We start from the raw sequence: 26,920 nt of genomic DNA on the forward strand, positions 1-26,920 counted from the left end.
AACTTGTAAACTATTATCATGTATTAAAATGTAATTGCCTAACTTGGAACGGGGTATGTACCCTTGTTAGCTGGGCAAGGTGAACATAAAATCCCATTTGTGATAAAATGTACAAACAAATAAATAAAATAAATAAATAAATAAAATGCCTGGACTTCTATACTCCCTCCTCAAAAATATTTTCCCTCTATGTTCCATTAAATTTCAATTTTTATGAAATTTTATTGAAATCCTAAGATTTGGAATAATGGAACAATTTGAAACGTTTGTTTTTGCGTTCATTAAATTTCTATTTCAATATGAAAATCGGGTTGTAGTCCCGTGGCTAGTGTTGCGGACTCACGGATCAGAGGTCCGAGGTTCGAACCCCACTCTACCCCAACTGGATTTTCATTTTCTAATAGAGAGTTATTTACAACTCCTTGAAAATAACCAAAAAGATTAAAATATTTGGCCAAATTATAAGAACGCTGATATTTATTTTTATAAAAATAAAAATAAAAGTAAGTGTGGCATTGGTAGAACATTTGCATCGCACAGGGAGGGTTCCAGGTTAGATTTTATGGAAAGATACCAATAATTAATACTAATTGTATTACATTCTAATAATGGGCCTCTTGTCTTGTATTTTGTAAGTTTCCCTCACAAACAATTTATACTTTTTAACTTATTTTTTTTAATTACCAACGAAACAATATGAACGTTCGTGTAAAAAAAAATGTATTAAGCAATATTTTAATCGAACTTTCTTTTATTTCACAGGCAAAGTATGAAAAGTTACCCGATTAATCTTTTTGTTTCCTTCTTATTCTTATTCTTAGAGGTAGGGGTCAGTGCAATTAAAGCTCCTGACGTCACTGCGATCTGTGAGTATATATAGTAACGGGTCCCCGTGAATAGTTCTCGCCTTCTGAGCCCAGGTCTATAAAGAGCCTGGCTACTGTCAGAAGGGCGAGAGTTTACATTTTGCTAAATCTTCCCCTCCAAGCCCAGGTCAATAAAGAGCCTGGCTACTGTCAGGAAGGCGAGAGTTTAGATTTTGCTAAATCTTCCCCGCCAAGCCCATATCTATATAGAGCTTGGCTATTAAATAATGTTTCATTTTCAAGTAGGACTGAGTCCGCTAATTTTCACAAAGTTCAAAATCTCGCAACTCGGCGTACCACGTTGGATATGAGCTTTCTCTACAAAATTGTTAATAACCTAATTGATAGCCCAGAAATTGTTTGAGGCATTTCATATCGAGTCCCTGTCCGTAGAATTCGTCAAGCTGTACTCTTCGACATTCCTAACTCAAAGACTAATTATTTGAAAAATAGCACTCTTAGAAGAATACAGATTACCTATAATGACAGTTTTAGTGACATCGACAAATTGAAAATACCACATTGAAAATACCATATTTTTATCAGATCTGTAAAAGACATTTGAAATTTATCTCCTGCTTGACTTTTAATTTTTAATTTAACTTTTAATTTTATCTTTCAATTTTAACTTTTTAATTTTAATTCTTAATTTTAACTTTTAATTTAAACTTTAATTTTAATTTAAACTTTTAATTTTAACTTTTGATTTCAACTCTTAATTTATACTTATTCATATGTACATCTACTACGTGCATCTAATGAAGTATTGTTGGTTGTGAATTTTTACAAAGAAATACAAATGTTCATGGAAGCAGAGAGAGAGGGAGGAAAGTAGAGTTGGTGCTATACAATGTCTTCTCCCTTTTATGTACTTTTTATTTAATATTCATATTTTTACTTTTTTATAATTCAATTATTTTTCCCCTCTCCTCCTGCATTCATAATAAATTTGTATGAAATCTGTGATTGGTTTTACTTTTTTAAATTGTTCTTTTGTACCTTTTAAAGACTGTATGATTTCCTTAATAACAGCTTACCCACCACATACCGCACACCGCATCTGAGGACATAAGTCTCCTTGGCGGTGCCCACATACACGGAAAATTTGCTCGTTGTCAAACGAGAAAAGCTGCCCGAAGGAGCTCTCTGAAATCTGGTAGCCTTAGCATCTTTGTGCTGAAAGAAAGTAATCCAGAAGTACATAATATGTAATTCATTGGATTGAGAAGAGAGGGAAGCGAATTCTTCACTGACTGGGATTAAATTGATTGGACATGATCAATTCGCCGAAATGATTACAAAACTTTTTAAAAGCCTTGAAATTCTTTTTAGAAGCCACCAGATCTGTATATCCGACAGGACCTATAACAGGGCCACGGATAGTAGCGAGAAGCTCCATTCGGTAATCATAAAGAAGGGGAAAGGGACAAGACCACAGGATGTGTTCAGAAGATTGGTTAGCATATCCGCAGCAGCACGAAGGGGAGTCAATAATATTAAAAACAAATAATTTTTGATTAAATTTACCATGACCTGATAAAAACTGCGTAGTCCAGTGATCGGGGATAACCCAAGAAGATTCTAAGCGCTGACGAATTGAAGGAAAAAAAAGAAAGGTAACCCTCCCTGAAGAGGAAGATTCCCATCTGAAGAGGAAGATTCCCATAATTGATTGATTTCCTTAATAAATAAAATAAAAATAAATAGCTTGTACAATTTTCTGATCCGTGTAATACGAGCATAAAAATAATAATACGTGCACCTCGAACTTTTCCGTTTTAAAATATAACGAACAAACAAGCTAACTAACAAGCTTAAGGTTAATTTATGCGGCTCACTCAAATTCCGACAGCTATAAATTTAGAAATAAATTATTCTTATGGAAACTTTAAGGTCGAATCGAGATTACCTCGTCACGAGCTCCAGACGAAAGACTGTCTCGAGTAGTAACAAATCGTAAATGTTTTACGCGGGTAAATCAATTTTAAACACGTGTTGTTATGTGCTTTACAACCCTTAAATACCCGTTCGGTTGAACAACCCAACTAAAATTGACATAAATCTTAGTTAAACTTACAAGTAAAGAAGAACTCCCTTTATAAACTCCAGTCGTCCGGATTGCCAAATATCCAGATCTTAATCAGGAAATTAAGAATAAAGAAGAACATATTACAACAGAGATGGAGAACATAAGGGAAGGTAATAAAGACGTCTAGGCATCTACGGGGCTTATGACCTGTCAATGGCTGGTTTAAGTGACCACTTTACACACTGTGTTACATTCACCATTCTACCATATTTGAACATCTGTATTCCTTCAATTCGTTCATCTGTTGATGGTTGTGAAGTTAAAGAGCTGAAACCTTTATTTATGCGGGTGAGATTAATCTAATTGAATTATTTCACCTACATACTAGGCAACACCTGAAAACGTTATTTTTTCAATTTCTATACTTCTTCATGGACCAGGTGGATTTATCAACAATATTTTTGAGTTTGTCCAAATTTTTGTAGACAAGGACTGGATTCAACTCTCTGGAGAGTTGTTTATATTAGCATATTACAACAGAGATGAAGAACATTTAAGAGAAGGAAATATAGAAGTCTAGGCATCTAGAATAGAAGAGAAGGTAATATGAAGGTCTTTGACTAGACCTTCATATTACCTTCTCTTTAATGTTCTTTATCTCTGTTGTTATATGTTAATATAAACAGCTCCCCAGGGAGTTGAATCCAGTCCTTGGCTACAAAAATTTGGACAAACTCAAAATATTGTTGATAAATCCACCTGGTCCATGAAGAAGTATAGAAATTGAAAAAATAACATTTTCAGGTGTTGCCTAGTATGTAGGTAAAATAATTCAATTAGATTAATCTAATTGAATTATTTCAATCGCATAAATAAAGGTTTCAGCTCTTTAACTTCACAAACATCAACAGATGAAAGAATTGAAGGAATATAGATGTTCAAATATGGGCAGAATGGTGAATGTAACACAGTGTGTAAAAGGGTCACTTAAAGCAGCCGTTGACAGGTCATAAGCCCTGTAGATGCCTAGACTTCTATACTACCTTGTCTTAAATGTTCTTCATCTCTGTTGTAATATGTTAATAAAACTAAAGTGTTGCTGAAAAAAAATAATTAGTCCAGGTATCAAATGAAACTCTTTTTAAAAACAACCGTTTAAAGGGGCGTGGGCAAAATGAAATCCCCCGTTTTGTTTTTAAAATTTGTTTTTTTACACAACCCCTCTTTTCAGTTGTCAAATACAACATCATTCAATCATGACGACAACTTCTGCTTCCACTTGTACACGACAAGAGTTTGTTTATCTCCCACCAGTCTGAAGATATCGATCACGACGACACCCGGTCATTGGTGAAAATTATAAATAAAATTAAAAATGTATTTCTACAATTTAAATGCAATTTTATTAATTTGAAGATACTTATTAGTATTTGTGTAAATGTAAGGGCTATTTTCAATGAGTATACTGCGACTGATAATTTTTTGAAGCCTACAATAAATAAATACTACAGCCTTAGTAAAATGCACAAGAATTAATATAATAAACACTAGTCCAAAGTTTAACCCTTGGGGAACACCACATTATGCATTCACTGATTTCGCTTAAATTACATGAAATTAGTATTGTAAAAAGTCTTTAAAAAATTCATTAAATCTGCTTTTTTGGTGTTAAGAAAAGTCAACAAGACTGGGTAGGTATATTTACCTTTGCTGTTATTTTAAGAATTATCTTAAATAACATTGTCATAGAGATAAAACGTACTTTTATAAACAATCTATTAAATTTATTGTTTATAAAACAGTAATAACAAACCGATTAGGTCTTAAAAATGATAACAGTTTTCATGTCCGATTACAGTTTTTGAAATGTTATGAAATTTCATGTTATAAACTAATTGATGTCGGCCTCATGATGTGGTCAGTGCATTTTGCCTACTATGCAAGAGGTCTCGGGTTTGAAAAACGACATAGTTGACATGAAATATTTATTTCAAAGGGCGTTTTCACACAAGAATATTTCATAGTTACATAGGACAATTAATGCAAAAAATTTAAAGAAAAATGGCGTCTCTACAGCTGTCATCATCACCAGACCCTTCTTTCCGTACCTTATGGCGCATGTGGCACTGCATTAGTACACCAATCACAGCGATACTTGATCATTTTTATTACATGCAGGTAAGGTGATCAGTCTTAAGCTTCAGGTACCAGTCCAGAGACTATGAGATATTCTAGTGTAAAAACACCCTTTTCAATATTTTTTTCATATCAACCATGTCGGGAACTGAACCCAAGACCTCTTCTCTTGCACGGTAGGCGAACACGCTTACTATTCCACCACGAGGCCTACAGCTGTAGCGCTTTATTACTCTGGGGTTATTTCTTAGGTCTCGGGTTTAATTCCTACCAAGGTCGACATGACAATGCGTGTAAAAGAGAGAGTATTTAAAAAAATAAATAAAAATGAGTATTTGTGTTCACAATTTACCTTAATTTATTAAGTATTTCAATTTTGGTGGCCATTTTTAACGGGTCGTTGTTACATTACTTTTGAAAATGGGAATCACGTTGTTATAGAGCAGGTTGCGAACTCGGACTATCCATGAGTTTAAAACACAAGCCACGGGACCACAAACCGGTTCAAGTCTTCACTGCCTTTTCATAGTTCCTGTGCCTCGATTATGATGGGAAGATAAAGACGTCATACCTTCACCTTGACGGTATAGTTGAAGATAGATTCCCTTTAGTGATTATAAAGATAAACTACCGATCCCCCCCCCCTTCAAGTTTTGGGTAGGTACATCGATATGAAACACGGGGAAGCGTACGTCACGGTACACATATCTATGCTCTAAAATGACATAGCTTCAGTATGACGTCACAAAGGTAAAGTACCGATGCCCCCACCATCAAGTTTTGATGTAAGTGCATCGGTTTATACCGACGGATCTAGAATTCCTCGATACATTTATCTACGCATTAAGCGTCAAAAATTTTGTTCCACCGAGTAATTTTTCCTTTAATTATGATTATTAAAAATTTTAATCGTTTTAAGGTTGGCACTTTTTTTCTTAAAAGCCTATTAAAAATATGAGAGAAAAATAAGTCAATTTTGAAGTCGAATTAAATTCCGACATAAAAATAATCTCGCTAGATTCTGTCCTATTAACAAATAAGAGTATCTAGGCGTTAGAAAGTTACTACTCCAAAAAAAAAAATTGTTATAATATTGTTCCCATCTATTTTACTATCTTTCCGAGTCAAGTATCGAGACTTTAAAAGGAGCCGGCTTTGTAGTCGATTGATAGATACATACAGACCATCGTTAAGCGTACCAAATTTCCAAAAGTTATACAAAATTCATGTTCAAGCGAGCATTTTTTGCTTGAATTGGGATTTATTGGAGTTTATAATCGCTTTGAAGTAAGCACTTTTTATTACAGAAACCTATTTAAACTATAAATGAGAACTATTTTTAATTTTCATGACGTAAGGAACGCGGACTATTTGTTTGCGGTCATTCCATTGGCTTGTTTCGATCATATGATGTCGATATGACAAAAGGGTAGAACATGCCGAGGTAAGATACAGATAGTACAGAAGTTAAGTATACCGTCTCGATATATACAGATGAAGATAACGATCAGAATCGAGGCACTGAACAGGATCCGAAACGACAGATCATCTTGCCGTCATGTATAAAATGATCAAGATGTTGTGCAAATGGAATAAAAGTCTATGATGAATTTTACATGTATCGAGTTTTTACTTTGTGTGAATGAAAGGTAGAGAAAGACAGAAAAAAAGAGAAAAAAAAAATACGCGTATTTAAAAAAAAAATACTGACATCTTTTGGCGAACGGCAAAACTACATCATAATAAATAATTAGTAGTAATTAATTTATGAAGGTTAAAATTAATATTAAATTATGACTAAAGAGGTTTTTTATTATTTAAAATTGGATTGCATTGCAAAATATGTATGCTTCCACTTTCTATTATGAGACGAGGAACAAGAATCCCAACCGTCCATGCGCTCTGTAGCTGCAAGACGTGATGGGATATTTATTTATTGTACAGCGCCCTTGAGGTGATTTTCACAAAAACGGTGCTATAGAAATTATCCAAATATATATATTAGGGTGTCCCAGAAAAATTAAAGTTTTATTTTTTTCAATGCATACCCTCTAATTTTGTTTGAATGATGTCAAAACACTTATAAATAAAATTTCACGTAAATTGAATCAAGGCAACCCGTGCCGACTTCGGAACTTGTCAAAACTTACATAGTACAGCGCGCGCGAACTAAGTGTCAATGTGCTTGTTATATCGTGTTGTTTTTATATAAATACATTTAACTCTTTAATAAAGATACCAGTCTCGAAGATGTCGCGAAAGCGATGAAACCGGTCACTGGATATTCAAAATTTGTGGATTAAAGTATCACTCGTGTTTTATTTATATAATAAATTTCTTAATTGTTAAATTGCTTTTATTTTGATACCGATAATGTACTTAATCAATGGCTTACACCACTGTGGAAAATTTGACTCTTTTCACAATTTTCCTTTATTTATATTCTTATTTTCGGTATACAATTTATTTTTCCCAAATGAAAATAAATAAATAAATATTGATATCACTTTATACCGGCTCAGTATATACCGATGATGATAGCCGTTCATAATCGCGGCCCTGGTCGCCTATTTTGTTTAAAGAACCGTCTGCCTAACATCCTGTGTGTCCACAATTCATTTATTTATTTATTTACAATATATTTATCTGAACATTTATTGAGATACAAGTCCCAACTCCATGGAACCGAGTCCTGTGTTGAGTGGGACGAATATATGCATAAAACTTTTACAGTCAATATTACCATATTAACTGCATATTCGCAAAAGAAAAACATCATAAAAATACGTGCGTATAAATATAAAAAGAAACATGCAATGAAAAACATTAAAAATAAACGAAAGAATAAAAAAATTAAAATTTAAAAAAATCAGCTCAGATATTTTTAAAAATGTGTTTTTGTTTTTTATTTATTTTGAATATCGCTTTTGTAACGCAAAATGCAGTATTTTACAAAAAAAAGAACTGCACGTTTTATCAGCATAATCATTCAATCACCGAAAATTAGATTGAAATTTATTGTCTTTATATAAAATCATCTATTGCGAATTGCGAGATATTGCCGGTAGATAATCTTTCATGTTTTTTTAAGCCAGTGTGTTTTTGTAGATATGTTTCTTCAACGAATTTCAGCGAACTAGGTTATTTAGTGAAATGTTCAATCGATCGTGACGGTATTTGCAATATTTCGATAGTAGTAGCTGGTGACTATGGGAGCTAACATTAAAAATCTGTCGTAAATATTATACTCACTAAATCATGGATGGCTATGACGGTCAGTCGGTGTACGTTGAACCAGAAAACACTAGTGTTAGGTATCAATACTGTGCGGCAGTCATCGGTAAGTTGAGTTTGATTAATGAGTGGATGAATTTGTGTATCTGGGATGTATGTTTTCGAGAGATGGAAGAGTAGAAAAATATGTTGAAAGGAGAGTGAACGTGATCATTCCTCTTTCTATTCCCAGAAGTGCATAGCGCACTGCATTTGTGAACCAAAATGCAGCATGTTTTAATCGTCTCTTTACAAATTTTAAAAATTTAATTTTTACGCCCTACGGTCTTTTACATTAATTAGAAATACATTGAAATGCAGCAGTGAAATATAAGTATGTACATTTAGTTCAAATTAAAGATAACATAATAAAAAATAAATAAAAAGTAAAAATAAGGAAATATACCAATATAGGTATTTACAGTGTGTTCTTTAAACCCTGTTACATCCGAAACCACGATGATCAGTATGGGCAAGAAGACATATTGGCATATTTTAAAGAATATTTAGAACGAAGAAAATTTGTAAAAATAAAAAGAACAAGTGGTTGCTTACTTCTGCAGGGGATAAGCGACGGGGCCGCGGCCGCGTGATTAACGGTGTTTCAGACTCCCTCCTCCCCCTCCTCGTTTCTCTCCTGCAGAAGTTAGCAATCATTTGTTTTTTTTTATATTTTATTTTTTAAAAATTTTATTCGTCCTAAAAAATTATTTTAATGTGCCAATATGTCTTCTTGCTCATACTGATCATCGTAGTATTTCGAGCAGGTACTTTTACGCTGATAAAACTAGTTAATTCCGGGACGTCCAATACACCATTTTATTATATATAAATTTAATAAATCATTTATAATTCTTCTTTTACAAAGAGTTAATATATTTAGTGTACATAATAAATTATCGCCATCAATATTTTAGTGGGTATATTAAGTTTTTAATTAATGAATCTAAGAAATTTACGTTGTACTCTTCTCTGACTTTAAAATATGAACATTGTAATAAGGTGACCAAATTGTTTAATTGAATTCTAAATTTCTTCTAACTCAGGCAGTAAATAGTACTTTGAGGGTAGTGATAGAATTAAAATCCTTTACAGTTCGCAGCAAATATTCAAGACATTTCATTGCCTTATTAGTTATGGTATCAGTGTGAGGAATAAATGACAATTTTTCGTCAAAAACTATCCCCAAATCCTTTATTTCTGTCACTCTTTTCAGGTTGATATTATTGATGTTGTAATCGAATAATAAGTATGATAACCTTATATTTTACTTTCCTTCTTTTTTTCCTATTTTGATTTTGTATCTAATTAAAAATGTCCCTTTTCAGCCAGTATCAGTACGCTCTGCTACGGTTTTGCAGTCGGTTGGGTGTCTCCGTCCCTCGTGTTCCTGCAGGCCGAAGACTCGCCTCTGGGGGCTCCCCTCACGACCTCGGAGACAGCCTGGGTGGCCTCAGTCCTGTGTATCGGGGCCCTGGCAGCTACTCCGATCTTCGGCTTCATCAACGACAAGCTGGGCCGCAAATGGGCGGGCCTTTTAATTGCTGTACCTTATACTGTGAGTACAATGAATTTCCAAAAGTATAAAGCACAATTGAGAAGAGAATAAGTCTTTACATACAGGGCCAATTTTTTTATTTATTGAACGTCTAATGCCATTAACAGAAGAAAAAAGCGAAAAAGTTCCTCAATTTGTTGGTCCCTGTAGTACCAGAGCCTATCTGCATTGACTTTTTATAAAAATACATATTTATTTGTTTATTTTTCCATACATATATTTACATAAATATAAATACAATAATACACTTTTGAAAAATATATCTTAAAATTAAGCTATAACATAAATTGGAAAAAATGCCCACAAAGACTTAAGCGTCTGAGCGTGGGCCATTCCATTTTTAATTATTAATAAGTTTATTGCATAAAATATGGTATGACTTGACCATGAAAAGAAAAGAAAAGAAAACGAAAAGAAAAGCAAAATTAACATATGCTGATATTACGAAAACATGATTTATTTGCAGTATGAATTTATTTATTTTTTTTAAAATAAGGTGTCCATCTGTTCTTTCCATGCTAATCCAAGACCTCAAACCTACTTTAAACTGTACCAGTGATTTAATGTTTAATTTTTAATTCCTTAGTTAGAAGATTGAAGGATCTTGGACCAACGTGTAAGGAGTGGCTCTGTGCGAACTTAGTTCTGCATCCTGGAACTGACAGTACACTATCGGATCAATTGCTAATACGATTTAAATTATTATTAAACAATTCGCCATTTAACTAAACATATTTAGGGCGCTGAAATAAAGATATTTTTCTTAAACTAAAGAGTCCACTCTCTACGTATAATTCATTACTAGGAAATAGTCTATGTTTTTTGTAAATTTGACTATGCGCGTATAAGACTCCTCCCCACCCTATTATACCATATGTTATTGAAGATTGAATTAAAGCGTCATATATTATTTTTAATTTTTCTTTGGTTAAAATATTTTTCAGTCTTTGGAAAACATAAGATAAATATTTGAGTTTATCTGTTAGTTTAGCTATATTATGTTTCTTCTAACAATAACAAGAATAAATCCCTACTGAGAAACAATGACTTTTATTATACAGTCCACAGCTACAAAACTAAACGATGAAACCCCGCAAAAGTGGTCCTTTGAGCCGGATGCCTATAATTTATCAAGAGGATTCATTCAGTGAGATCAAAAAAGATAATAAGTAAATTTAAGTGGTGCCGTTTCAGTTTCCTTCCCTTTCCCATATAAATTCGAGTAAAATTGTGTTTGTAAATTAAAACCCACTCAATCCAAATAAAAAAGACGATCGCGCCATTTGCCAGATAGCAGATAGATTCTCGAATTAGGCTTATTTTACTGGTTCGTGGATTTGGCATTACTATGCGCTATCTTTATTTACTTTGCTACCGAACCCCAATACGAATTAATGCATAACCTACCTTGTACTGGAATTCTTCCAACCTTAATGTTCGAACTTCTCTCTCGTGGCAGGCTCTATCAGATCCTGTGGTCAGATCGGCACTAGATGATCGCGCCATTTGCCAGATGGCAGATAGATTCTCGAATTAGGCTTGTTTTACTGGTTCGCGGATTTGGCGTTACTATGCGCTATCTTTATTTACTTTGCTACCGAACCCCAATACGAATTAATGCATAACCTACCTTGTACTGGAATTCTTCCAACCTTAATGTTCGAACTTCTCTCTCGTGGCAGGCTCTATCAGATTATGTTGTCAGATCGGCACTAGGCCGTTTTTTTTATTATTGATTCATACGATATAACATGACACAGTGGATTGGAATGACTTATTGATGGCTAAAATAACTTGTTAGCAATAGCGCTGAGAACATCAAATCACACGTACATTCGGTGACAGTTCAGTTTTTATTAGGCAGGAGGAAAAAAAAGTACCCACATTAGTTTAATTACATTTTTTTCACTCGGGCTCAGTAGGTAGCGATGAATTTGACACAGCAACCTGGTAAATGTACAATACACACAGAGGAATGTTTGGTTAAAGAACGATTTAAGCCGCTTAGTATCATACCACTGAATGCGGATGGGCAATTATTTTGTTGCTCATTAAATACCTACATAATGTATATTTGTATCTTCAAGCTTTGTTGGGTGCTGAAGCTGGCTGTTCCCTCCGTCACTGGTCTACTGGCTGCCAGGGTACTCGCCGGAGCTGGGGGCGGCGGGAGTCTGCTGGTGGCGCCGCTGTACTGCTCTGAAGTCGGAAGTTCCAGGATCCGGGGAGCACTGGGCTCGCTGGCGGTTCTGACCATCAACGCAGGAATACTCGCTGCGTTTGCCATCGGGGCTTGGGTATTATTAATTGGCTATTTTTTTTTTTTAAATAATAAAAAAGATAAAAATATTTGGGTAGTTGGTTTGGGTAATTATATACCAAAGTATTTTCATTTTCGGAACATATCCTAAAAGTCGTAAATAAATTGTGCTGGAAAAATGGAAATCGAATTGAGGCAAAGTGGGATTTGAGCGTCGGTCTTTGTTCTATGAGTCCGCATCACTACCACGGAACTGTAACCTGCTTGGAATGTACAATATTTGTATTTAAACTTATTTTAACAGAGAGGGTAAACGTTTTTAAAAAGGGAATATCGAAGTATAGGCATTTACGGGGCTTTTGACCTGTCATTGGCTGGTTTAAGTGGCCACTTTACACACTGTGAAACATTCACCATTCTGCCCATGTTTGAACATCCACATTTCCTCAACTCTTCCATCAGTTGACTTTTGTGAAGTAAAAGATCTGAAACCTTTATCACGTGGGTGAGATTCATCCGGCTGAACCAAATCACCTACTAGGCAACGCCTGAAAACAATTTTCCAATTTTTATACTTCTTCTTTTACCAGGTAGTAATTCAACAATGTTTGGGTATGTTCAAATGCTTGCAGACTGGCTGGATTTTCTCCCTAGGGAGTTGTTCATATTTAAATTTATTTCAACAGAGAGGGAAAACGTTTTTTATATATAACGTTTTTTATAAATGACTTTATGTGTTAAATTACCTAAAATCAGTATTTTTACTTAATGCGGAAAAGGAACAAAAAGAAAATAGTAGACTTAGAAAAGTCAGTAAGTAGATATTTATTTATTTATGTATTTATTTATACTTTTACATTGTTTGTATTCTTTTTTTATACAGAATAATGTTCCCTCACTGGGGTGTTCCGTGCCGAGAGAAACATGCCTAAGATTAGCTATTTTACAAAGTCAACATAATAATAACAATAAAAAAAACGTAATTAATCCAATTAACCTAATTATAATTAACATAACAAACAATAAAAAACTAAAATATTCATAAAAAAATATAACCAATTTATATAGACCAATAGAAAAAATTTCATAAACAGAGCACACATTTTACCTATTTGGCTTGATCCACTCATCGATCCGTGCGCAACCCACCTCCACTATCCATTTCTTAATAGCAATTTTATATTGTGAGAAATATTTAATAACATTTGGTCATTTGATTATTTTCATCTCTAACCAAAACATCCCAATCGGATAACTGGCGAGTATTTATAAATATGCGTCCCGAATTGAAAAGGAATATTTATTTATTTATTTTCACACCAATATTGTATACTAAGCTCTTGAACTGAGACCCGAAGATCTGGTGCTGATCATTTCGTGTAACGAGACACGCTGCGCATTGTTTATCAATGCAGTTGTTACCTCGAGCCCCTGCAGGTGCGGATAAAGGGATGATAATAAGGGAAACTGATCTCTTCCAGGTATCTTACTACCCGTTTCTCTGGATCAACTTGGTTATCCCGGTGGCGTATTGTGCTGGGTTCATCTTCATGCCAGAATCGCCGACATTCTTGGTTAAAAATAAAAAATATCAGGTGATCTTTTAATTCCTTTAATTCATTCATTCATTTCATGTGCATAAAATACCTGAGAGTAATCATTGACTGTCAACTTAAATGGACTAATCATCTTGAAGTATTTGTTAATAAACTAAGATATTTTTTTATTTATTTAAATCTTAAAGTAGGGCACACATATCATACATATTGTTATGTGTGTTCTAATAATAACATTGCGAATATATTTAATTTATAAATTGTTTATCACATATGTCTTGACCATTATTTTAAATTTTGATGTTTTTTTCTTCATAAATATTTTTTTCCATTTCGTAATACTTTTTAATTGCTTTAAATAAAATTGAATTTTGTGACTTTGCCTTTATCCTAAATGGAAGTCTAATTTTGTTCTTTTCTCTAGTATTGTGATCGTGTTCATGCTGGTTCCGATCAATTTTTTTCCAAAATTCTGTTTTTTTATTAGAGTTTATAATTTTATGAACAAATATCATTGTATTGTAAAATATTCTTTGTTTATATGTTAATAATTTCATTTAACCTATGTGTTCAAACGACTAAGTATTTACGCCCAGCTAAATACGATTAAAATGGTATATTATGCACTTGTACAGTCATCGCTTTCCTATGGAATAATTGGATGGGGGGAACTTACAACAACCATATTAAACCATTAGAAACTGTTCAAAAATTTATATTAAAAATAAAATCGCACTTTTTCCTCTTTCCAATTGTTCCAAGAAGCTTAACTTTTATACCTAAGACAAATATATTGTTTTCAATGTTTAAAATATATATTTAAGAACCAAAATTTATTTACAAGTAATTCAAATAGATCAAGTCAAAGAAGGAATCGTATGTTAAAAATACCACATTGTAAAACGATTCGTGCACAGAGACATACATATTTTATAGGCCGAAAATTTTTTAATTCTTTTTTTAATGATAATATTTCATTAATTCTAAACTTTCAAAATATTCCTCCTTTTAAAAAACAAGCACTATCCTGGATTCAAACTAAAGATATGAACTCTTTTTTTCTATGATATATTCTGTTGTCCTTTAATAATAAGGCATGTTTTTGTGTTTTTTAAAACTATTTTTTATTTCCTTTTTTAATTACTATAAAAAAATACCATATATTTTTTTACAGAATATATTATTTTCTCTTTCTTATGTTACACACAATTATTATTACTGTCCATTTTTTATTATAGGAGCAAAAATTCATTAACGTTTTCTGGTATGCCCACGAACAGGCCATGCCTTTGTGGGATATGTATTTCATTGCTATGTAATTATGCTTTATTTTTTGACTGCTCTGTTTTACCTCTTATGTATATTGTAAAAAAACAAAAAAATATATATATTCACATAATATATCGTGGGCATACAAGAGAAATTGACCAAGTGACAAAATCAATAATGTTCAAGGGAGCCATTTTAGTGTTTTTCTAGAGTTCAATTGCTTCTCAAAGATCAGATTTTTCAAGTAGGTGGTTGGTAATTTTACATTATATGTACGGTATTTTTAACTTTTATGTAAAGTTTAAACGTATTTAAAAAACATTATTACTTTTATATAAAAAAAATTGAAAAACTTAGTCAATTTTGTTTGTAAAATTTGACATGAATTTTTGCAGATAATAATTTTTATTTCGTTCATTGAGGGATGTAGTATTTTATTTTACCACTATAAATTATGTTTTTGGGATTTTTTATTTCAATAATCCATTTTTTTGTATTTATGAAGGTTAAATAAACACAAAAATACAAAATAAATGAAAAAGAACAAAGAATTAAGAAGTGTAACTTAATAATCTAAAGAATAAATTTTATTAATGAACTTTTTATAAAAAAAACCATATATGTCAAATACAAAACGTATACTAACTTATTAACTCTAACTTACTCTTAAAATTGACTAACTGTTACTTGGTCAATTATTTGGACCTTAAATTTACTGATAAAAGTGACCATGTGTGTTGGTCAGTTTTACTTGTCAAAAATCTGTGAGCTTCTATCAAATGGTCACATATTTTACAAATTAAGTTTTTTTGGAGTGTCGGATCGACTTAGCATTTTTACTAGTCAAGCATTATGCTAATACATTTGCAAATGGTCACGTTTATACATAAAATGCATGAACTTGATTTTTTTTTACAAACATACTTTTATTTTTACACGTACGCAAAACTCAAGGAACTTTGCGTGGAATAAAATTTTTGGACTACAATGAAATCATGTGCTGTTTAGATAAGTGATTGGCAGGGGTCGGACAAATGTTCTACCAGTGCCTCCATTCTGAACATTCGAGACGTTATACTTTACTTCTGTACTATCTGTATCTTCCTCGGTATGTTCTACTTACTTGCCATATCGACATCATATGATCGAAACGAACCAATGAATGACCGCAAAAATTAGTCCGCGTTCCTTACTTCATCAACATTTGAAATAGTTCTCATTTATATTTTAAATAGGCTTCTGTAATAGAAAGGGCCTACTTCAAAGCAATTATGAACTCCAATATATCCCAACTCAAGCAAAAAATGCTCGCTTGAACATGATTTTTGACACTCGACAAGACGATATGCTTTATGTCGTCTGTATTTATTTACCGAGCGACTACAAAGCCGGCTCCTCGTCTCGATACGTACACTCCGGAAGATAGTAAAACAGACGGAAAAAATATAATAACTCAATTTATTTTTACATTGGTAACATTTTACGGCTAGATACTCTTGTATGTTAAAAGGGCAGCATCTAGCTAGTCTAGCCACTGCATCTAGCCACTTGTTTCTGAAACTGACAGTTAAGTGAGAATTCAATTCGACTTCAAAATTTGCTCGTATTAAATTTACTTCATATTTTAATAGGCTTTTAAGAAAAAAAGCGCTAACCTCAAAACGATTAAAAATTTAAATAAATCATAATTAAAGGGAAAATTGATCGGTGGAACAAAATTTTTAACACTTTTAATGCGTAGATAAATGTATCGAGGGGTTCTAGACCTATCGCTATAAACTGATGAATGTATTTACATTAAAATTTGATGGTATGGGGATTGGTAGTATATCTTTGTAATCGGTCGGAAGACTTTTATCTTCAACTATGACGTCATACTGAAGTCATGTCATTTTAGAGCGTAGATATGTGTCTTCCCCTTGTTTCATATCGATGTACCTACCCAAAACTTGAAAGTGGGGGGCCGGTAGTGAATGTATTTACATTAAAATTTGATGGTATGGGGATTGGTAGTATATCTTTGTAATCGCTTGAGAGAATTTATCTTCAACTATACCGCCAAGGTGAAGGTATGACATCTTTATCTTCTCATCTTATGATGGGAAGATAAAGATGGGAGATAAAGATTCCTGGGCCTCGATTATTCGAGGCCCAGGAATCTATAGAAATGTCGCAACATCGCTGGAAGAAGTTCAGGCGAACTACGTCAAAAAATAAGACGCTCTCATTTACTTCGAAATAGGTCAGGAATTGAGTAGATCAATCAGCTCTCAAAAAATAAAGACAACGACCTTCAAAAATAGTTTACTATGATTCTAATCCAAGACTGGATCAAACTTGTGATTAGTAATCTGATGATTTGATCGATTGATCAATATTTCTTAAGTAGCTTTTGATGTTTTGATTTCAACGATAGGCTAAATTGATTTTATAGTTTAATCTATATTATCACCCATTGTAAAAATATGCAAAGGCTTTTGAGATTGAGGTAAATATTTCGGCATTTGCAGCGTGAAATTTATTACTAAAAAAAAACTATTTATCTTAATTTGTTGCTAATGGAGTATGAAAGTCTAGGCATTCACAGGGCTTACGACCTGTCATTAACTGGTTTTAGAGGCTTCTTTTTACACACTGTGTAACATTACCATTCTGCGTGTGTTTGAACATTTGACATTTAGATCGAATTATTTCACCTACATACTAGGCAACGCCCAAAAATATTTTCAATTTTTATGCTTCTTGGGCCAACTGCTTTTATCAATAATACTTTCTACACATTTTTTTGTAGGCAAGAACTGGATTCAACCCGTTTGGAAGTTCTGATAATATTTTTTTTGTTGTTATTATTAATATTATCCTAGTAGGAGAAGACCCGTGCTAAGGCAGACTGACTTAGTGCTTGTGCAGGTCAACGTAGGTTGTTGAAAACAATGCCGTCGTGGCGCTTCATTGCTATGCAGAATCGGCGTAGATGGGTGAGTTCAACGTAGCTTTGCGTAGATGCGTGATTGGCGTTGATGAGTGAGTTTGGCGTAGCTGTGCGAGAACGGCGTAGATAAGTCAACGTAGAGGAGCAATTTCAGTGTAGTTGAACGTGTTTGTTGCGGTCTAGGGAAATCAGTAAAACTAAGCGAGATGAGCGCAATCGGCGTAGTCGTGTGAGCATGTTGTCTTCTGTCGTCCAAATGGATACTTCGTGGATGCTGCGTAGAGTGTAATGTTTCCGAACGCCTCCTTTGAAGAAGGCTTCTGCATCGTTGAGTTAAAAGTCCCGCTGGATACCATCCTTGTACCACGGCGAGCACGTCGGGGTCACCACTGTAGGATTTTGGTTGTTGTTTGTGGGGATCCCATCTCTCAGTTGGAGATTGACAGAAAAGATACAAGGTTACTGTTTAATGCGTATTTATTGCATGGCAAATAAGATACAGCACTTGGTTGTGTAGCAGGAGCGTAGCGGTGATGATGGGTTGAAGAGACTGTACTTGAACTCATGCTGGAACTGAGTGACTTCGTCGAGCTAGACTGAAGTGATTTGAACTGGTTGGGCTGACTGACTGCCGTTGCGTCCTTTGGTCTCTTTATAGACCACATCATTTTGTAGTTCATTTCTTCATGGTATGAATGATGTGAATGTACTTCAAAACGATGCTCCCGATTTCATGTCCAATACTAATAAAGTTTTATTAAATGTGATATTGAATTCTACAGAAAATGATGATTTGCCTTCTTTGGTCATCACACTATTCCAGGTGAAATGTTTTAGCACGTGTTTGTCATCGATTATGAACTATGAACCCTGCGTGTGTGTATATAAATAAGTATCAATTTTGTATTGCAAAAGAATGGTACATCAGTTATTATTTATAAACATTATAAAATTGCAAAATTAAGGCTTTGTAAGAATAATTATAATGTAAGAATTAAGGAATCATAGGCTGGGGAGGAGTTTACAAGTCAAATTTACGTCCACTTTTGGTTGCCCAAAAAACAATCGCTCAAATTATATTTAAAAAACTTAGAACTTACCGTTCAAATTTATTTTTTAAAGAACTAGATATTGCCTAAATTGATGACATCTTTAAAAAAGCATATAATATACCAACTTTTAAAGAGAAAAAAAAACACTGATTTAGAATATTCTCGAAACTCTACATTTCCAAATAATTTAACTTTACACAGATGCAATAGAACTGCAGCTTTAAATCATTTTTCATGTGTTGGTAAAAAAAGCTTTGATGATCTTTTTCAAATGTATGAATGTAGAGGAAGCGAGGTCTGCATGCAAATACAGACTGATATGGCGTTCTATCCTCTCTGCTTCCCTCCACGGGGAAACGGCGTGATGGTTTGTTTGTATTTTTATAACATCCTTCTAAGTATGGATTGCCTAAAAAAATTATTAGTTTTAGAGCTCGCGATTTGAAAGTCTTTTTATTACAATCAATGAAAGGTTCAAAAGAATGAACGTTTGAATTATACATACTATCTAGCGAAGCGCACAAGTGGAGAGTTCCAGCCATAATTCTGGGCAACGTTCTCTAACAAACCCCGTTGTAAATCTGGCAAGTAATAATATATAAATACAGTTTATAAAGACTTATTATAAAGCAGAAGTATTTAACACAATGCAATTTATGTTCTTACCTGTTGGCTACAACTATCATTATCCTCTATTTATCCAGTATGTATTTTTTTTTCGTACTTTTCGACTTAAGAAAGAATATCCTGCATAGAATGAAGAAAAAAGAATCCTCTTGAAAATTTGATTAAAGAATATATCTAAAATAAAAAATCCGTTACCTACTTTTTGCTTTTCAATCTTTCGATACCTGTTTACATTTAAAGATTCGTTTAAAATCTAAAAAATCCCATTTCAATTTCAGGAAGCTGCAAAAGCCATCGCTTGGCTCAGAAACATTTCTCCAGAAGATCCCATCACTCAAGGAGTTCTATCAAACTTGAAACATGAAGCACAATTGGCTTCCAAGAATACGAGAGAATCAGAATCCATTAAGAATGTTGGTACGTAAAACAGCGAAAAATTCCATCAACCCACGCCACGAATTTTCTTTGTCATCTTAAACCTAGACTCAACAGAATAATCCAATCCTATATTAATTAATACATCACATATCCACTCCCTAGTAGGAGGACACAGAGTCCACAAACCAGACTTCTCTGTTCTACATCAACTCCTCTGTGTCTTCCCGTCAGGTCCGCCTTCCTTAATTCTGACTACCGACAAACTGTCAGCAGGGATCGTCTACGATTATAACACCTGTTTCTCTACAAATTAACAGTTTCTTTATAATTTTTATAATGATCGAAGAAATTTCTTCGATTGCTCTACACGAGGGAGTGTGGATATTATCCATGGCTTTATCCCACTGAGTTTCTTCAGGGGTATGCTTGGTTACAACAGCTTAAAGACCAGAAGGGATGTTATCTAACTAGGCATTTCTTTCCATTTCTGCGGGATAGAGTCGACAATCCTGAAATTATATCATACGTAGCATTAGTTTTTCTGTTCCGGATTACCTAACTGGATACCTTAGACAGCGTCAACATAGACTAATCTACAATCCAATATACAGAACTAACCTACCATTGTTATCCCTGTTGGAAAGGCTACCTCTATGTTAAACAGTACTTCTTTAATAACGTAATAACTTATATTTACATATAAGTTATTAATATAAAAATACTTGGTACACTTCCATTTGTTTGTTTAACCAATTAGCGTTTTCTCTCTCTAATTACAATGGAATTCCATCAAGAATTGTCAATAAATAATTTTCATTTTTTAAAAAGTACTACTTTAGACATTAAAATGGATCACTTCTCTATTATGACCTATTATTATAAATTAGATAAGATAAAATGTTTTTCATATAGATACACATAAATACATATACATAACAAACATTGAAAGGATTGAAAATGTTCAACGAACATTTTTAAAATACCTAGATTATAAAAACAATAGAACGCTTTGCACTTACAGCCAATCTACTAAACAAAATGGATTTTTCACCCTTGAAAATAGACGCACTATATCTGAATTATGCTATTTATATAAATTATTAAATAAGAAAGTAGACTATTTTAACCAACTCTCCAAAATTTATTTTTGTGTCCCCTTTCGCGTGATAAGAAATAAGTATTTATTCCATCTACCAATCAGTAACACTAACTATGCACAACACTCATTCCTCTATCAATCTTGCTCAAACTATAATTATTCTTGTTTATATATTGATATATTTAACACGTCCCTTAATTTGTTTTAAAATAAATCAAGACTCATTCTTTCTGACTGTGGTACGCTCCCAACTGCTATTTAATGATGCTGAGGCTTACACAAACCCTCACACCTCTATACTTACTCTCATACAAACCCTCACACACCCTTTTGTTGTCCCACAATTCAATATGTATGATTTTTATTTAGAAACTTCGCTGGTCTGTCTTTAAACCTCATCTTTATAATGTTATTTAATCATAGTTGACTGTGTGTTTATAAAATAAATAAATTGATAATAGTCGAGTTTATTAAATATAATACAATACATATTTGCAACACTAGGCCTGCTAGCCAATTAAAATTTTTCGCAAAACCAAAAACCCAATACTTCCATTGTAATATATTTGAAGAGTTATTATTCTTATAGTTGGATAATTTATATAGCGCCATTTTGTTAAAATCACCTTAAGAGTTGTAACAAAGAGAGCTAAATGTTGGACTTCCAAGAAAATCTCCAAATATTTTTTAAAATATAGCCAACGGATGGTGATAATCATAAAAATGGTCAAAAAATTATGCGTCTCACTCTTTTTTATTATATTTTAGATACCAAAGACATCAAATCTAATGGTGAGCAAGAAAAAGACCATCTGGAAATGCCCCCATGGAAATTCTTTGGTTAGGATACTTTAATTTATTTCTTAATAGCAAAGAAATGATATTCTTTAAAAAGACTATATTCTTCAGTTATTTCCGCACTTTTCAGATTAATCAAAATCTCAGGCTGTTCAATAATTTCCCCGTTTTTCTTCTTTTTAGTTACATCTCGCGTGACTATGCGAGCTTTTGGCATCTGCTTCATCATGATTTCAATCCAAGGTTATATTGGGATATTCGCCATCAACAACTACGCAACGGTGATCTTTAAGGACGCTGGCAGCACTTTGTCTCCTAGTAATGCCGCAATTGTTGTTGCTGCTTTGCAGCTTCTGGGGTCTTATGGATCGATCCTACTTGTAGAAAGACTTGGAAGAAAGGTAAGAACTAAGCTTTAATTAAAAATATTTTAAAAATTACAGTACATGAAATACGAGACGGTACGGCAAAGTGAACAAAAAACTTTATATATTATGAAATGCATGAATAAATAAATATAATTACCATTCACCATCTTTGAAAAAGTTCAAAAGGCTTGTTCTATAGGAACCCTACACTAAATATTTCAGATACGTGGGAATAACTATTGCCGAGTTCATGAAGTCTATTTAATACGGCATTACAAGTATACACTGTCCGTGAATTGTTGCTACAAAACGGTGGCACCTGTCTAGTCATTCTTCCAGGCACCCTGAAATTGATGAGGGATAATAGCTCAGGGCAATCCCATATAATATACAATTTTGAATAAATTTAAAAGGTCTATAATTTTCCTTCTATCGTTAAGTTTTAACAAATTTAATGTTTTTAGTAAAAAATCGTAATATAAAAATTCATGACTGATTCTAAGTTTAAAATTTATATACCGCAAGTATTTTTTTTGGACTCTTTCAAGAGAATTTTGTTGACAGTTGTAGTAAGGAGTCCATATTGTAGAGTTATACTTTATTTGGCGTCTCACTAATAAAGTATACATCAACTTCAAAGTGCCTATGTTTTTGAATTCCTTAGTCACACGTAACATGAAGCCTAACATTTTTAGAGATTTACTAGTAATATTATTTATGTGCCTAATAAAGGATAATTTTTGATCAAAAACGATACCCAGGTCGCGCACCTCTGAAGTTGAGCCTAATTGCATATTACCCATCAAATAAAACAATCTAGAACATCAAACAGATGAATCGTAAAATAATTTTGGCGGTGAATGATTCAATCAGCAAGGTAAAAGAAGAAACTGTGTCGTGGAACTTTCGTGACAAGCACAATATGTTTGGATTTTTCATTCGATTGTAAAGTATTACAGCTTGCCTATTACATACCACACACCGCATCAGGGGCGCTATTCTGAACCACTCTCGCGGCACGAGAAAAAAGTTTTTCTCGTGTATTTTGAATGTAAATACACGAGATAACATGGCCGCGAGAGCGTTTGGAATACCAGCCCTGAGGGCCTCCTTGGCGGTGTCCACATTAGTGATGAAACGGATAGTGATTCGGCCGGAAACCGGATATCTGGCAAGCCGTATACCTGACTCATTGTCTAATAAAATAGTGAAAACACCCCAGTACTCGATTTTCTCTCATAGATAAAAACAAAAAATTTAATTTCCACAAAATAAAAAACCGTTAAAATATTTTCATTATATTTTTATTCATCACTTATAGATCAATATGGTTTGTAAATTTATTAATAAAATAATCATAATATTTCTAAACAGTTTCACCCCTTGCGCTTTATTTTTTTCAAGCAAACATCAATCTATTTATTTATTTTAAACTTCAACTACAAAGAATAAGTACTTTGGCGGACTTATTGCTAAAAGCAAATCTTCCAGCTAACCAAAAATCAGACTAGTCAAAAAAAGAGTTGGTCAGAAACTTGTACTAAAAAACGAAAATATGTATCAAAGTATACATGAAAGAAAAGCCTAATTAATTAAAAAATAACAGCGGTTTTTAATGGGGAGTTAAGGCTTGCACATATTAACTAAATATATTTCAAATAAAAAAAAATACTTGTCATTAACATTTTTTATTTGCGTGTTAAATTCTTTTTTAGGGTGTACATATTCTGAACACTAAAAAATAAACCGTTTTTCAAATAATGAGGGTTACTTCCTTTTTCTCAAACACGGTCGATATCATAAACCAATTTCGATGGCGTACCGTTGATTTCATAAAATATTCACACTCAAGTGAATATTAGGTATCCGCCAAATACTGCGCAACTATCCGATATACGGCCGGATATTTATTTTAATATGAATCTTGAATTAAGGCACACATAAACATATTCTTCTATATGTTCTAATTATAACAATGTACATATATTTCATTTGTAAGTTGTTTAACACATATTTCTTAACCTGTTTGAATTTTGATTTTCACTTTTTTATTTATTTATATCAAGCTACTATCCGATATCTGGACGGTGCGTATGGCACGGCAACGTGATACGTGCCGTTTGTCCCATGGGGCGCGAAACGTCTCATTTTCAGGTAATTGAAAATATGCGTATTTGTAAAAAAATTATCCGACGTTGCACGGAAAAATAATAATACCGCTTTCATCGTAATTTTTTTCTTTTTAAAAATTAATAATAGAAGACACAAATCATGAAAAGGCCTTGTTCCCACAGGACAGTCACAATTAAATTTGTATACATATGCAGGGGCGTGCGGTGGGGTTTTTGATTAGAGAAGCAATTCATATATAAGTAATTGGTACATATTAATATACACTGCCATTAAAAAATTAAAGACAAACTTAATACTTTATACATATAATTAAAAATAAAAACAATAATTTTACATATCTAGTAATAAATTGTAATAACAAATTACCCACCTTCACTATGTATACCATAATAAAAAACTGAGAAGTATTTTGTGGAATTATATTTTATTTGACTAAAATGCAGTGAAACCAAAATAAATATTACCTTGTTAAAAAACATGGCTTTTCAACAAAAAATAATTAATCATTATTTGAACCCGAAAAATCAATATATATATAGTAGATTATAAACTTTTTTCTTATGACAAATCAACATTTTATTGATGTAATGTTTGAATTAAATTCTAGATTTAATTTTGTATTCCTACTCTACCACAAAATAATTATTAAACTATTAAATACCAAAATCGCATTTCTGTGCTGTGCGGCACGGCGCGGTATTGCGTTCGCATCACATGGAAAAGAATGTATTGTTATGCTTCGATTGCTTCCATTGCCTAGTGAGGATTTAAGTCTGCGCCTGCGCCCGGACTGCGCGTTTAGTACTGCGCTGGAACGGAATTTTGAATTTGCTTCCATCGCGATCGTTCTTTAAATCGATACCCAGCCAACCAGTAGCAAGTATTTGCCGATCAGTACGCGCTTGACAACGCTGGTAAATAGGTGTGCCGGAGGCTACGTTGCTTTTTAACATATTTTTTTAAAGCGATAGTAAAATTTCTTCACAAATTATCGCGATTATTAATCAAATTATTATTACATAATTTGTAAGTAGTAATCTTAATGTTAGGTATTATGATTGATAATTAATTTATTAAATATGCTATTTTATAAACATTATTTGCCAAAATGTAGAGGAACCAATGGTTCCATGCGTTCTATGAACGGACCGCGCATGATATACAGTACGTACACTTTTCACTATAATATCAGACCTTGATAAGATTGTAGTGAATCTGTTTTCTTGAAAATAACACTTATATGGAATTTAGACTTACCGAAAGTTTAGTTACGAGGTTGCGTGTAATAAAAGATTTCACTTACGTATTCATCTGAAGTTGTTTTAATTGGCTTTACAAAAGAAAAATACAAAAAAATAAAAGCCGACTACTAACTAAACCTAACTGTCATTAATGAATTTAATGAACGTTAAATGTTGAAAGTCGTTCACAATGCCGCGTTGATGACAACCGAATCAGTGCCGGGCGAAGAAAGTCTGAATGTAGTTTTTCAGTTGTCGGTGACATGTTGCTTTGCTGCGTTAGTAGGTCTGGCACCTGGTATGAAAAATGACAAATTTTACTAGTGCTCATATTGTAATAAAATTATCTGTTTTTTTTTGTTTTTGTAATCTTGATAAAGTCATCTCTCGGGAATGCTCAGGCATTATTTGTGATAAAATAGTAGTGTTGATGGTTTCAGATTCTCTTCATTTCTTCCGCCACCACAGTATCCATTGCCATGGCCACTTTGGGCACTTACTTCTACTTCAAGGAGCAAGGCTACGATACATCCTCAGTTGGCTGGATTCCAGTTCTGGCCCTGTCGTTATGTGTCGCAATATACTCTCTCGGCGCAGGACCTGTGCCGTTCGTCATCACCAATGAAGTCTTCATGGTACAGGTAAGCCTAATTTTCTAGATTGCAATGCCTGAGAATAACAGCTACTGTCGTCAAGCGGAGACGATGCTGTTGGCTCCAAGATCATCGATCAGGCGTACTTGCTTTATTATGCATCAGGTTCTCCAATCTTGTACTACAAACAATGTGGGCATACTCAAAACAATGTTGATCGAACAATTAAAGACGATCTCACATTTTTTCCTTTTCAGGCTCGAGGCATCGCCACGACCATCATTATATTCTGGCTATGGGTGACGGCCTTCGTGGTGGCACAGTTCTACAACTCTGTTGTGGACGCGATCGGACCCGATGGCACCTTCTGGGCTTTTGCTGTCATCGCCATGACCGGCTCCGTGTTCTGCTTCTTCATGGTCCCGGAAACTAAGGGAAGATCCCTCGACGAAATTCTACCACATTTTGACAAAAGCCTTAAAGAAAGCAAAACGAAAGAGTCTGGCGAACTGCTTTGAATAAACTCTTCCAAAAACCAATTGTTTTTATTTATATAAATTAATAATTACACCATTTTGAACTTTCCCAAATGTTTTAGACAGTGAATGAATTTCACTTCCAAGAAAAAAAAATGTCTTTGGATAGTAACTATTTTGATTTTAGAAAAGAGAATATGAAAGATTGGTAATTTACAGGGGTTATGACCTGATATCCAGCTATTTGACTTTGTAACAATCTTCTTCTTGTGGTGC

The 26,920-nt window shown here is 33.4% G+C and overlaps 1 protein-coding gene and 1 long non-coding RNA gene across 2 annotated transcripts; one reads left to right on the top strand and one right to left on the bottom strand.

Annotated features, from left to right (window-relative positions):
- Positions 1-8,289: 8,289 nt before the first annotated feature.
- Positions 8,290-26,686, top strand: LOC148277215 (facilitated trehalose transporter Tret1-like). Its single transcript, XM_088233185.1, has 7 exons — positions 8,290-8,371; positions 9,633-9,862; positions 11,950-12,159; positions 19,837-19,975; positions 22,017-22,234; positions 26,016-26,216; positions 26,426-26,686. Exons 1-7 carry the CDS (start codon positions 8,290-8,292, stop codon positions 26,684-26,686), a joined length of 1,341 nt encoding a protein of 446 aa, XP_088089311.1.
- On the bottom strand, positions 19,059-19,679 carry LOC148277216 (uncharacterized). The gene is made up of 3 exons (XR_015823554.1): positions 19,598-19,679; positions 19,437-19,512; positions 19,059-19,340 (listed from the first exon to the last, which is right to left on the bottom strand). It is a non-coding gene; the product is annotated as an uncharacterized LOC148277216 (long non-coding RNA).
- Positions 26,687-26,920: the final 234 nt, after the last annotated feature.

The sequence above is a fragment of the Micrasema longulum genome, unplaced genomic scaffold, assembly GCF_059751315.1.
Source record: "Micrasema longulum isolate JH-2025_06_02 unplaced genomic scaffold, ASM5975131v1 h1tg001068l, whole genome shotgun sequence".
Lineage (NCBI taxonomy): Eukaryota > Metazoa > Arthropoda > Insecta > Trichoptera > Brachycentridae > Micrasema > Micrasema longulum.

Excerpts from the sequence above, each read along its gene's own strand:
- LOC148277215 (XM_088233185.1), top strand. The coding sequence starts at position 8,290 with ATGGATGGCTATGACGGTCAGTCGGTGTACGTTGAACCAGAAAACACT. Across the intron at positions 9,863-11,949 it reads TAATTGCTGTACCTTATACT|CTTTGTTGGGTGCTGAAGCT; the intron begins GTGAGTACAATG and ends TGTATCTTCAAG. Across the intron at positions 12,160-19,836 it reads CGTTTGCCATCGGGGCTTGG|GAAGCTGCAAAAGCCATCGC; the intron begins GTATTATTAATT and ends TTTCAATTTCAG.